Raw genomic sequence first — 14449 nt, 5'->3', positions numbered from 1 at the left:
TCACTATGAATACTATTATGATTGTTATTTCTCTGTTTTGTTTCATGCTATGCAAATGTATGGATATAAAGTGTGTGTATAAAGTTTATGTATGTACTGTATGTGTACACATACGGATCATCTGTTCTACTTTACTTTCACTACTTGCTTAGCTTATGATGTATTATATAATCAATCTGGTTTTAATTTAATTTAATTGCCAACCCTACACCTCACACTGTAAACAAGCCAACAGTTTCAGAATAAAGGTGAACAGATGAGTGCTGATATGGAAAGGTGTTCATATTTATATAAACTTTTGAGTGTCATTTAACTCCCATGTTACTATGCTACAACACTGATTTCAGCTAATATTTATGTTGATTCAAACTGCATGATGCACAGCAGTCTAGTGCAATGCACTGCATAATACTGTGGATCTGCATATAACAAAAATTAAACATAACATTACAAACATTTGCTTCCTATTTGTTTAAGATTTATTATCATTTTATCTTGTTAATTTCGGTTTGGGAAAAATTGACATTATTGTGTGAAGGTACAAATGAAAAATAACTGCAGGAGCATGTTTTCACCTCTTGGCTGAGCATCATTGTTTCATGATCAGGAAGGGAATCTCATTTATAAATGTATTTAAGTGTAAGTCATAATCCTAGATAGCTATTAGTTTTGAGTGTATGTTGATATATTATTTTTGGATATAGTCCTCTCCAAAAATATTGGAATGACAGCAATTATTCTTTGCTATATACCGAAGACATTTGGGGTTGAAATAATAATAAAAAAAAAAATTGATATGAGTGAATTTCAGTGATTTATTAAACAGCTTACAACATGGCACCTTTTTCAAGTGATCTAAAATATTGGAACATGTGACTGACAGGAGTTTCTGTTGCCTTTTGGTGTGCCATCAAATCACAATCGTTGAGTCACTGGCTTAATGCAGTATATTGCAAGCAAGGAATTGGCAACTATCTATTACACATTAGTTTAGTAATTTTTTCAATTTTTGTCTGCCACCAAACCAAAGGTTCTTACTGATCCAATATTTCTGAAGGATAGTGTAATAATATTATTATTATTACCTATAATTATTTTATAAATACATTTATTATATGTATCTATAATATTATTGCAGCACATTCTAGTAATACAGTGATACTGTATGCTTTATATAACGTTGTGCAGAAAATATAAGCATAGAGTTCTGTAAAAAAAAATAGTTAAAAAAATTAATCAAATCCATTGATTTTGGTGTATGTTACTGAGGTTTATGAGATAAAGATGTTTCTGTAGTGTTTATTTCTAAATTAATCTAGTTTCCACACAATTCTCTTTTTTAATCTTTGTTCTCTTTCCTTCTGTTGTTGTTTCACCCTGAGATAATGTTTTAACTCAGCCACTTCAAAAAGTGCCAACATGGCATTAGAAAAATAATTATATGGTTGAATTCCTGATAATTGACTGGTGTTTGTTTACAAAGGCTTTTCAAAAAAAATTAGAAAATTAGGTCTTGTCCCACTAGATTGCCACATCAACCTGCCAAGGACTCTGGCTTGCATTCACTGTTAATCTGATTAATTGCTGTTTACACACAAAGGTAAACAATCACTGGAAAATATAATTACTGTAATAAAACACACAGAATGGCAGAACAGTGGCGCAGCAGCTTGTATTGCTGCATCACAGTTCCACGGTTTCTGGTTGAATCCTGAGTCGAGGTTACTGCCTGTGTGGAGTTTGCATGTTTTCTCCACGTCTTCAGGTTTACTGGTTTCCTTTCTCCTTCTGAAAACACCAGTACATTAAGTTTAGAGACTAAGATTAAGTACAGAAAATAGCCCTTTTGCGCAAATGGGTGTGCCAATGTGTGTGCATGGTACCCACCGATGGACTGGTATGCCAGCCAATGGTTATATTGGTCTCTCACACGTTTCTGGGATAGGCACGAGATCCCAGAGCCCTGTCACTGATTGAAAATGAATGAATGAATGAATGAATGACATTGATGTGCCGTCTCATTGTCCTACTTTTGAAAATAAATATTAATGGATTTGTATACTATTTGACCACTAGGGCCAGCAAACCCTGTCTCACTTAGCTCATATATCCAGTATCTCTGCTGAACAGGTCCCCTAGGGGGGGAAATGGAGTGCCTGTCTCTTTAAGAGACTTCTAGCATGTGTGTAGCTAGCGTGGGCGTGGTTATGCACCGTTTCCCCGCCTCTGTTGCTGTGTGGGCGTGACTATCCCCTCTTTCTCCGCATTTGTTATTGTGTGGGCGTGACTATCCCCGAATTCTCCGCGTCTCTTACTGTGTGGGCGTGGCTATCCCCGATTTCTTCGCGTTTGTTACTATACGGGCGTGTCTATCCCCGGTTTCCCGCCCCTATTTGATATGTGGGCGTGTCTATCCCCGGTTTCTCCGCCCCTGATTCAGGAAGCCGGTGAGAGCAGCACTGTGAGAGGGAGACAGACTACACACGCTCGAGCTGTTCCAGTCTGCCGCTGCCGTTTAGTCTGATGAACTTGTCTGATACCTGGACGGAATGTTCAATTAGCTTTTGTTTTGGACTCAACACAGTTTTGTTTTCACGCAGACAGCAAGCGACCGATTTTAGTCTAAATTCAGAGTGCTTCATTTCCTTTGATCTCGATCGTTAATATGTTTTTTCTTGTGATTGTTGACACATTGAAACAAAAGTGGATTTAATCCCATCGCTCCAAGATGCTCCTGGTCTCTCAGCGGCTAGATTCACCTCGCATGGACCCATTAGTAAGTAAACGAGTTTGTAATTGCTCTTGTTGAGCACCAGCTTTCTTCTGATGTGCTGTGTGTGTTTGTGTTTGTGTGTGTGTGTGTGTGTGTGTGTGTGTGTGTGTGTGTGTGTAAGTAAGAGAGAGTAATGACAGCCGAGGAGGCTAATTGAAGGTGTTTAAACTTCACCCTGTGGTTCACTTTGTCCTTTTACACACAGTGGATGTGGAATTAAACTTCGAGGTGAAGTGGATTGTTCAGCTTTGCTGTTAATGATGGTTGAAAACTTAAAGTGAGAAAACATCAGGGCAATGTGTGTGTGTGTTTGTGTGTGTGTGTGTGTGTGTGTGTGTGTGTGTGTGTGTGTGTGTGTGTGCGTGTGCGTGTGCGTGCGCGCGCGCTCTAGATAAGGCTGGAACGGTGCATTAAAGATTAACCCGCACCGTCTCACGCACCTTCAGCACACGTTATTAAGTCCCTTATTGCCGTGATCACCGTCTTGGTTTGCCTATTTAACATCGCTGTGGAATGAAAGGCTCTCTAAGGACCCAGCTTCCTGATCCTTATGAGATCTGTCATGTAGATGCTTAAAGAATGTCCCATAGTCAGAGCGGCTACAGAACCGCGTTGTGGATCAGTAATTTAATGCTCGTTAGAGGTTGATTGTGTGGTGTGTTTGTGTGGTGTGTTTGTGTGGTGTGTTTGTGGGGATAAAATGGGGTCTATTGGAGGAGGACTGGGCGCTCAGCGGGGCCGCGCATGGTAACAAAAGCGCGCACGGACACTGAGGTCAGTACGAAAATCATCTCACTGTGAGCACCAATGCGAGCACCAACTAACCCCTGGATTTGTTACGAGATAAAGAGAAATAGCTCTGTTGTGCGAAAACGTGTCAAATCGCTGTCAGTCGCGTCCGGGATTAAACAAAGCCATACAAAGAGACCGAAGCTACACGCAGGCATAAGAACAAGTATTTGTATCTCGTTATCTCTAAAACAAAAAAAGCCAGCTGTTCTTATATGGGTTAAACGTACGAGAGCGCGCGTGTGTATGCGTGTGTGCGTGTAAACAGGGGTGGAGGTGGGTGCTGCGTCTGTCGCTCAATCATCTCACAGCCAATTAACAAAAGAGGAATGTTGACGTCAGGCGTGATGTGGGAAACGCCTCCATCGCTTTGTTATTCGGACTTTCTCTAACGACTATGTGAAATCCCTTAAGCTTCATAGACAGTGACAGTAGATTACAGACTTTCCTCTTTAATATCTCGAATCTGTTTTCTGTCATTTGTGCAAATAAATAAGGAAACTCCTGGTGCTTGTCATTGTAGCACATAGTGGTGCAACAGACTGGACAGGATGTGATTAGCGGAGATGATTAATGGAGACATTTGACCAGAAGCTGAGTTGTGTGTTTTGTTTTCCCTAAAATAGCTGGATGTCTGCTTTCTTTAACAAGGGCTGTTGATGGTGTTTCAATAGTAATGTGTATTATTATTATTATTATTATTATTATTATTATTATTATTATTATTATTATTATTATTATATGAATATTCATAAGGTCTCTGACCCTTCTTCACCCCTGCTTATGGTGTTTAATGACCGATGAAGCTCTCTGGTTGTTAACCTCAGTGAATAGCTCTGATGTAGACTGTGTGTGTACACACACTCTCTGGTCTGCCACAAAGACATTAAACCAACATCCTGTAGTTTTTGTGACTATACTATATGTGTGTATTGCCCCAGAGGGACAGAAGTAGTTTTTTTAAGGTGATGACTCTTTGCATGTCTCCGCTGCGATAAAACGCTTGCAGCAGTTATTGAAGGGGAATTCCTCCGTTTTTTCCAAATGGTAGAATAATTGCTTTGTCAGAAAGTCATACAGACAAGAATTTGCCCTGTTTGTGATAGCTGACCTTTGAGATTTTAGCTGTAATATCAATAATGTTAAAAGTAGTTTCTACACCAAGAATGACCAACAGTGTTTAAAGGCAGTATTTAAGGTCAATATATTCATAACCATTCTGCACAATCTGTTCTGTGTTAGACTTTAAAACCTATGGAAGCAATTTTAAAGAGTATTTTAGCTAATGGATGATAGCGATCACTAAAATGAGAAACTCTATTTCAGCATCTGTTGTGAATATTATATGTAATGCTAATAATGCTCACAATTGGTAACAAATTTGGTACCAGCCAATATTCCTAACCATTGTGTGCAGTAGCCTGTACTTCTGTTCTGAAAAGTTTATGTAAGCAATTTTTTTTAGAACACTTCAGCTAAAATATGTCACCCAAAGAGATCTCTGACTAGGAGCTATAAGTGAAAAAAAAACTAATAATACTAATTAAACACAGCCACCAACTGCCAACAGCCTTTAAGGCACAAGCCAATGTATTCATAGCCATCTTGTATAATAACTCTGTGGTGTTAGGTAGATCTTGAAGACTTTAAAGCTAATTTTAAGCAATTTTACGGACATGTTGGCTAAAATGTTTCACTAAAGAGACGTTCTGTGACTGGCTTTGGGTCTGTGAAAAGCTATTAATATTTAAACACAATCTAGGAGTGTTAACCAAAGCTATATATGAACTGGAAGTAAGGCATTAGCTTGATGGAATAAGGGATAGGCCTATGATTATAGCAGAGTTATAGATTTATCTTAAAAGAAAAAAAGGAAGAAAAGCCTGATGTTTGCTTGGAAGTTCCAGTATAAGTCATTTCTTTGCAGACAGTGACTTAAACTTCCAAACCACTTTTAGATGGAGGTTTGGTTGGATGGCATGGGGTTGTAAGGAGGGTAAGACTCATACACTGGCTAAGTCTGGAAGAATTTAAGATGAATCGCTAGCATCACTAATGTCATCTTAAAATGACTGGTAACTTTCCCTGCAGTCATTTCTTCTTCTAAAATGGTGAAGAAATATATCTGATTGCATTTGTTTATCTCTCACTTAGAGAATTAGGCAAAAAAAAGTACATTAGTATAATATACACAGATGAATGATTTTGTGATGTATATTTATGGCTGTCATTATGGCATCTAACCATCTCAAGTGACTCTTCTACAGCATGCATTATTTTGTGATAGCTGGATGCAGCCAATTTAAAAAGCAGTGGTCAATTTTTATTTTTTCAACACAGGAAGCAACATCTGCTTGTTAAATCACAGATTAAGTGCTAAATTAATCAGACAGCAGAGACAGTTTGTCAGAAACAGCAGGTATCATGGGCTGATTCTTTTTTGGAAGGCAGAATAGCACAATTTCATACAGAAATAAAAAAATATCACAGAATAGGAAAATGAAGTAATTACACATTCGTTCCATTTTAACAAAATATTTTCTGAATAGGGCTGAAGGGTGTGTGGTGTAGGTAAAACACTGTATATTGGGGATGCTGTAAATGAATTAACCTTTCAGGCTTATCTGAGCTTAGCTGTGGCTTTAGGGAGTTGAAGGTGGTGTTTAGCAGTTTCTACCTTGCATTTATGTTTAATTATTTGGCAGACACTTTTATCCATTGAGACCTACAATAGCATGCAAACAGCTGAAAGCCTGCGAATTCAAAAAGGTAATGAGTGATAATGGGAGAGAATAGAAACTACTGAAAAAAAAGTCGAAAAGCTGACTCGTAGATGTATATATTATAAAGGGGAATACACTTGTAAGGCAGATGAGGAAAAACATAATTAATTATCTTTGTTGTAGTTTTTATTGTTGTTGTTGGCATCAGTTTGTGTTTGTGTCTATGAGGAGTTTTAAATGTTATTGTAGTGTTCGTGTGGGTTTCCCGTGGGTTCTCCAGTTTCCTCCTACGTACCAAAAACATGTACTGATTTGTTCTTAGGAGGTGTGTGTGTGTGTGTGTGTGTGTGTGTGTGTGTGTGTGTGTGTGTGTGTGTTTGTGTGTGTGCAGTAACTGAAGATGAGTGGGTGATTTATAATTATTATTATCCATGTTCTATAGTGTTTGTCCAGCACATGGTCACGTAAGTCAATCACGGGGGCCCTGGGTGGCCCATTGCAGGACACACACACACACACACACACACACACACACACACACACACACACACACACACACAAATATACAATGTTGTTGTTAATATTATTATATAAAGCTATACTAAGCCAGTTTGAAAGTTCAATTAAATACAACGTAGTGTCTGTTTTCTGCTGAACTCCACCCTACACTACACCCACGGTACGTTTCCCCGCACCGGATCTTTCTGCTCTTGTCGATTTGAACTGATCTCCGGCCAAATTAGTTCAGAGCGCTTTGAAGTTGCAGCTGAAGAGGGAAACACGCTGGAGTTCTCGGCGGTGCTGTGCTTAGATCCCTTTCAGAGCTCACTGACACCGGCAGCACAGCCGCCACCGTAACGAGAGAGCGGCCGTACTAATGCCTTTGCTCATACACTTGGATCCACCTCAAAGTTGCGTCGGAATTGAAAACAAAAGCGGCGCGCAAACTTTGGTCTCGCCGGCGGTCTTAAAGCATGAGATCAGCGAGAGGTTAGGAATGCGACACTTTCTTTCAAAGAAGCCGCCATAACCCGAATCAAAAGCGCGAACATCTTCAAAGCACGGAGCATCCAGAACAAAATAGTCCACGCTCCTCCATCCTCCAGTTTAACGCTGTCAGTCTGAGTGACGGTTTTAGATCACCTTCTTCGGGAAAAGAAGAGACTGAGATAGTGCTGATGCACAGCGGAAAACCATATGCTGCATGCTTGGGAGTGGGAGATGGAGGGATAGCAGGGGGTAAGGACACGATGAAGGGAGGGAGACGACAGGGAAGAGGGACAAAAAGGGTGATTTGTCCTTGAATACTTATGTTACAAAAGCTATAGGAAGGAACGTCCACACTTCATCGTCCACAAGACAGCCAGGAAATGATATCTTAAGTATTTTTGTAACCTCACATGGCCTATTTCCAGTTGAGGAATTCAGTACTGAAACTACCGTGGAGGCACAATGTCTTGTAGTTGACTGTGTGGAAAATATTTACAACAAAACTTTCCAAGTTTTCACAGTTGACTGATGATTCACTGACTAGTGTTATGTTTACCACTCTCGAGATGCTACACTTCCAGATTTCAATTTCTGTATGATTCTTTTGTTAAGCACCATGAGAATGAAGGATTTATTTTTTTCCAGTGACAATTCCGTGTCATTACGTTCATGACATCGCTGTTTACGTTGCTGATAGTTTTATGGGAGCTGTAAAGTGAACAAATGTTAGGATTCGATACCGAATCTCACTTCGTGGAGTAAAAGTCATGTTTTGACATCAGCTGTTACATCATCAACCATTTTTAATATCTGGAAAGCATGTTGATTTCACTTCTGTACAAATTGCCCTGTTTCTCTGGAAACCTGTTATTTTTTCACACTGATATACTTCCTGGATTTCCATTTTTCTAAATACATAGTATATGTTTGTAGACAAGCAAACACAATGATGTGTGATAAGCTGTCTGACTATTTTACACTATATTACATGAGATCATTTGTACATTTCTCCCAGTTTCTTCGCAACACACGCAGAAAGCCACAGCACCTAAGCAGTTTTGCAGACTAGAAATAAATGTTTCAGTTCAATTGTACAGAAGGCCAAGAAGAAAAGGAAAAAGAGAATATAAAGGAAAACGAAAATGGTTATTAACCTATGGAGCAAGACACTCATGTTTTCCTGCTATCGTTCTAGAGTGAACCCAACTTTCCATCAGATGGAACGCATGTGCAATTGAGAGAGAGAGAGAGAGAAAGTGAGAGAGAGAGAAAGAGAGAGAGAGAGAAAGTGAGTGAGAGAGTGGACGCATGTGAGTGCGTCAGTGTGACTATCAGGCAATCCTCACCAGGAAATAACAGTGTTGCCTAGGGATGAAAAACAAACAGGAGTCACATACCAAATATTAGATTGTGTGTTTTTCTTTCCTGACTCTAAGACTATGCCGAAAAAAGAAAGAAAGAAAAAAGCGGGGACCAAAAGAGGTGCAACTAAATCAAACCTACCCTCACTGACTCTCACTGAAGCAGACATCCCTCACTGAACCCATCCTCAGTGCTGACTCGGACACAAACCCACCCCTTACTACTGACTCTTAGCGTGCATCCAGTCTTGTTACTAGCTGCTCAGGAGGTAGCTTATCAGCTCTTAAAGCTTGCTTTAGATAAGTAGGAGAAAAGAGAAAACAAAGATAGCACAGCGAACACAGCAGTTTGCATGTCTATTTCATCAATCTGTTGTCAGGAAACCTTGTACTTTCCTTCTGGGGAAAAGATGGAGGGAGTAACACTGGCTTCATCTATTTTGTGCATCCACCTGTATCAACTCCCAATAAAAAACAGCTGGCTTTTTTTTTTCTTCTTCATTTTTTCACAAATATAAAGTGGCATCACAGAAGCACAGTGTGATTATATGTGGATTAGATGTGATTAGATTAGTGTAGAGAGGCATCAAAACAGGAATTATTCCTTTGTTGCTGATCTTTAGCCTCCAATCATCCATCGACTACGCAGCGCCATATGAGCTGAACATCTGCTGTGCCTCATTGCCTAAAGGAACATTCTATGTCTGAAACATCACCCACATATTAATTTCACAGATTCATTTAATTGCAGTGGAGGCTTTAACCGAGTGGATCTTTAGGCAGTGAGAACGTGATCTACATTTCTCTAGCCTGGATCTTGTCTGGTGACATTCCTGATTACTTTTTTCCCCCTTATAGGATCTTTTCTTAGCTTTTAAAAAGTCTGTTATCTTTGGTTAGTCTTTGAGACTGCACACAGGAAGTCGGTCTTTAATTTTCTCTACCAGAATGATTCTGATTTCTCTTCCTGTGAAAGGCTGATTCACATAAGGTTGGATTTAGAAGCAGCTGAACATCTTTATAATATTGACATATTAAAAGGCAGATTATCCAAATGTAAATGTTGGATATTTAATTCAGTTTAATTTTATTTGTGCTTTTAACAATGGACAATGTCACAAAGCAGGAATGTATAATACATACAAACACACACACACACACACACACACATATATATATATATATATATATTTTTTACAGAATGTATAACAGCACTGTTTTATCCTGTATAGTGTAGTAAAAAATGAAAAAAAAAATTATATTTAAATCTAAGGTAGTGTAAGAAACGCTAAATGATGTTAAGTATCAGCAGCAATAGAGCATTACCGAGAAATGCTGACACATTAATGCTTCCGATGCTGGAGTTGCGTGTGTATATAAACACATAGTGCACCGTGCACACTGTGCTGCTGATAATCTTTGTTCTGCTGAGATATAAGAACAGTAGGCTTGTTAACATGAAACTGCACTGAAGTGATTAAAGATTGTTGGAACTGACACGTCCTTCCTGTCCTGTCCTGTGCTGTTCGGTGTAAAACTGTCAGTCATCAACTAAACCCTGCTATGATTTGGGTCACATGCAGATTCTGAATCTCCCCCCACCCCTCATCCCACAGCTTTACATCCTTCTCTTTCTCCTCCTCTATGAAGAAGCGTTGCATCATTGTCATGCAACATGTACTGCAGACCTTTGTTGTGATTTCCACCTTGCATCATCATACACACACACACACACACACACACACACACACACACACACACACACACACACACATTCAGACGAATTGGGTGGCAAGGCTGTAGGTAGACGAGAACTTTGTGTAATTTTGCACTGGGTGAGAAGGAGACAGATATTGTGATGAAATTGAGTGTAACCAAGGGGAAAGGGATACAGAATGGCTTTTGTGTGTGTGTGTGTGTGTGTGTGTGTGTGTGTGTGTGTGTGTGTGTGTGTGTGTGTGTGTGTGTGAGAGAGAGAGAGAGAGAGAGAGAGAGAGAGAGAGAGAGAGAGAATTACACTAACAGGGTATGTGAAAGCATGTCTGTGTGTGTGTGTGTGTGCGTATGTACATATGTACATACATACATGCGTAAGGAAGAGAAATAAGTTGTGTTTGTTTGTTTTCTTCATATTAGTTGAGCAGTTTCTAAGAGAGAGTTTGGAGCTGTGAAGTAAAATGAGCAGGGTGAATATGAGAACTGAGAGGATCCAAAAACTGCTCAGAGGATTTGAGGAAGTTATAAAGGCAAAGGTCATACAAGTTATTTGAGAATATTTACATCACATTCAGAAAGGGAAATGAACTGGTTTCATTTTCACTTTTGATATCCTAGCACAATATTTGACCATTTTTGTTAATAAAGCTGAAGAGCCAAGAAGTATCTAGCCATCAAGAAGGCATCAGAAGCTCTCTGGTCATCTGTGAGTTTAATCTGATTAACACCTGCGTGTGAGAGGCACTTGCAGGACAGTGGATTCTACTGAAGCACTCAAACTCACATTTGTACACACACACACACACACACACACACACACACACACACACACACACACACACACACACACACACACACACACACACACACGCACACACTCACACACGAGAGACAACTCGGCTTTCATCTGTGGTCCAAAGTAGCATTACCCAGAATTCCTGGCCCCAACATAATGCACTGATTCCCAGAAGCAGCTGTCGTAGTAACCTTGGCAGCTTTTCACAAGTTGTGATCTTTTTTTCCCCACTTCTGCTTTCTGAGTGATACAAATGGAATTGAATGTAAATTATTAATTAGCAGAAATGGTAGGGGAATGTGTTTATTTATTCATACACAAAGACAGACATTTTGTCTATAAGTTTATTCGGTTAGAAATGAAAAACTATACAATGTGTAGTCTAGAAGGGTGTGTGTGTGTGTGTGTGTGTGTGTGAGTGAGTGAGTGAGTGAGTGAGTGAGTGAGTGAGTGAGTGAGTGAGTGAGTGAGTGAGTGAGTGAGAGAGAGAGAGAGAGAGAGAGATCCTTCTGTTAATGGTCTTGGATTAGGGAAATATTACAGATTTGACTTGTACGTTGTTGTCTTGTTGTCTAGGATAAATGCAGTGTTCTAGGTCACCCTACAAGTTCCGTCATATCATCCATTAACGGCATACATGTGTGTGTGTCCCTGTGTGTGTAAAGCATAAATAGCAATATCAGAGGCCAAAAATTATGTTGTTTTCTAGTTAAAGTGTGTCCATGAAGGTTCCTTGTCTCACAACATAAGCGCTTTGCTTATGTTTTTTTGGTTCTTTGTTTTTACCCCAATCTGACTTAATGTTACACCAGACTGCAATGTTTTTTATTGAACTTTTCCATTGTTTCTCAGTCACTCATCAGCTTCATATGTGTGCACATGTTCCTTTCTTCTCTTTCCTCTCTTCTTTCCCTTCCTTCCTTCCTTCTTTCCTTCCTTCCTTCTTCCGTTCCTCCCTTCCTTCCACCCACCTTCCTATTTTTGCATATAATCCCTATCATTTCTATCTCGTTTTCACACTGCCTTAGTTATTCACACACTTACTCATGCTGGCCCTCATTCTGGAACAGCAGTTTGTTTTTTCTTGTGGTTGTGCGTGTTTTTCGTGTGAGGTCAGCTAGAGTATCTCTATGGTAATATCGTGCGTAGCAGAACAGGGTGTCTGTTTGCACATTCACACTGAACAGATTGTGGTACAGGGTTCTCTGTGAGTAACCTGATAGGGCCCTAATGTTGTGCTTTGTGCACACGGTTAGGACTGACTCTAGTTACAATCGCACACGCACAGCCTTCCCACATCCGACACCGTTTGCTGAGTACTGACCATCTGACCCATCATGACCCCAGGTCACTTGAAGGGTGGAGTCGATGTAATTGCTATAACTGATTAATAGATGTCCAGGCCTAATAGCATTTTCATTTAGGCATCGACTTGGGAGCTTCTCGGATAAATAACCATAATTACTGACTGGTCCTGTCGCCGTGATTCATTGCCGTAACTAGGTAGAAACATCTCTGTGATGGGACTGTTGCTGAGACAAACATGTGGAATTAACATGCTAGTCTAAATAAGACATTGTGGGAATGTTCACTGTTTCCTGTCTGACTGTGGAGGTGTTCGGCTGAGAGTGGCCCACAAATGGCTTTGACCACAGAAAATAAATAGAAAAGCAGATGGAAACAAGTTTTTGTCTGAAACAAGAAAACATATTTTGAAAAGTTGAAGTCTGACAAGGCTGCTGAATGCTCCTGCTTTCATTTTGAACTGCTGTAATGTTTATGTACACAATACTTTATGACTCAATTCTGTGTGCACTCCTTAACACACGTTAATGTATTGTCATTACTGTAACACACCTACTTCAGTCACTTCTGCTGCTCCTGGTTACAGTTTAATCGCACTGTTTTAACATTTGCACAGTCTCCTGCAAACATCTACAAAATTCACCCTATCTTACTCACTACAGTCCTTGTACACCATGTTTCACTTGGAGTTCACCTGTTACACTTTGTTGTTATTTTGTTGATCGTTATCGATTTTTGAGCTGGTCCGACCCTACGTACCACTGCTGTTGTGTGCTAGTAAAAGAAACTTGAACGTTCAATTGAAGGAGTTTTTAAAGATTTTAAAGTGGACAAATAAATAAAGTCATAACATGTTTTACTGGGCAAAACTCTTGGTTTTATTTTTGTAAAGTAATAACATGTTTTCCTGTCATGCTTGCCCAAGTTAACTAGTTGAAAAGTCAATTAACAATTTAACTAAAAATATATAGCAAACGAATTATGTGCAGCTTGAATAAACTAACCCTTAGGACCTGAATCCCTGAGAGAGGCTGACTTTATATAGCCATGTTTTTAAAATCCTGTCCTGATAATGTCCATGCTTATGTAGCATCATGTTTGTGCCTTTGACCTAAAAGTCTTTAAAAGTTTTTATCTAACTTTTTTGGCTATGAGCTATGCTGTTTACTCATCACATACAACAAGAAGTTTAAAACAATCTAAGTGTGAAATAAAGTTAAATTTGATTTACATGTTAAACAGTAAAAAGTCTCTGCAATTTTTTTAGATACTATAATACTTTCAACTTAGTTAATATTATAGATAGATAGATTATAAGAATGCTTTGTCAAAAGAATAACATATTAGCTGTCCCTAGGTTGCGATGAACTTTAAGAGGAAACATGGCAAGGACATCACACATGACGCTGTTGCCAAATTTGGAGCCAAAGTTGGAAGAGAAACCTTCATATGTTTTTCTAAAGAAATGGCAATCGTGCAGATGATGTTTCATAAATAAAGTTACATTTTGCTAAAACTGACTGACGTTCATCACAGCGTCAGGGTGGATGCCAGAATTGAGAAATATATGGACCAATTTGCATATTATGTTTAAACATATCACTTTTTCAGTGTTTTTTTTTTATTTTTTTAGCAAAAGTCTTTAGGAATTAGTTTTTCTTTCAGTGATGAATGAGTGATAAGTGACATTATAGAAAAAAAATAACACTAGTTGCCATTAAATCAGCAGCCGTTTGGCAACTGTGAATAAAAAACTCCTTGCCTGGACACACAATCTGCTTCACCAGTTGCCTGAGGTAGTAATTTATTCACCTCTGGACGAAGGCCGGTGGTTTTCTGGTACAACTTCACTTATGACAAGCAGCTTAGATAACACAGTAGACAAATCAGCCAATTAAAGCGAATATAAAAACACACAGAGACTATTTAGTGAATACAAAACATTCACAGGTTTTCTCTAGTGACTAGAGACTTAAGACCATGCAATCCGTACAAA

General features: G+C 39.1%; 1 protein-coding gene across 1 annotated transcript in view; it reads left to right on the top strand.

The window, feature by feature from the left end:
- Window positions 1–2447: 2447 nt before the first annotated feature.
- The window catches only part of si:ch73-211e3.1 (mastermind-like domain-containing protein 1), a 64396-nt gene continuing 52394 nt past the window's right edge, over window positions 2448–14449 (top strand). The window contains exon 1 of the mRNA XM_027134400.2: window positions 2448–2776. Coding sequence (XP_026990201.2) covers window positions 2729–2776 — 48 coding nt within the window. The 5' untranslated portion in view covers window positions 2448–2728. The remainder of the gene's footprint in view (window positions 2777–14449) is intronic.

Source organism: Tachysurus fulvidraco, chromosome 1 (assembly GCF_022655615.1).
Source record: "Tachysurus fulvidraco isolate hzauxx_2018 chromosome 1, HZAU_PFXX_2.0, whole genome shotgun sequence".
Classification (NCBI taxonomy): domain Eukaryota; kingdom Metazoa; phylum Chordata; class Actinopteri; order Siluriformes; family Bagridae; genus Tachysurus; species Tachysurus fulvidraco.
This window is presented reverse-complemented; position numbering and strand designations above follow the sequence as displayed.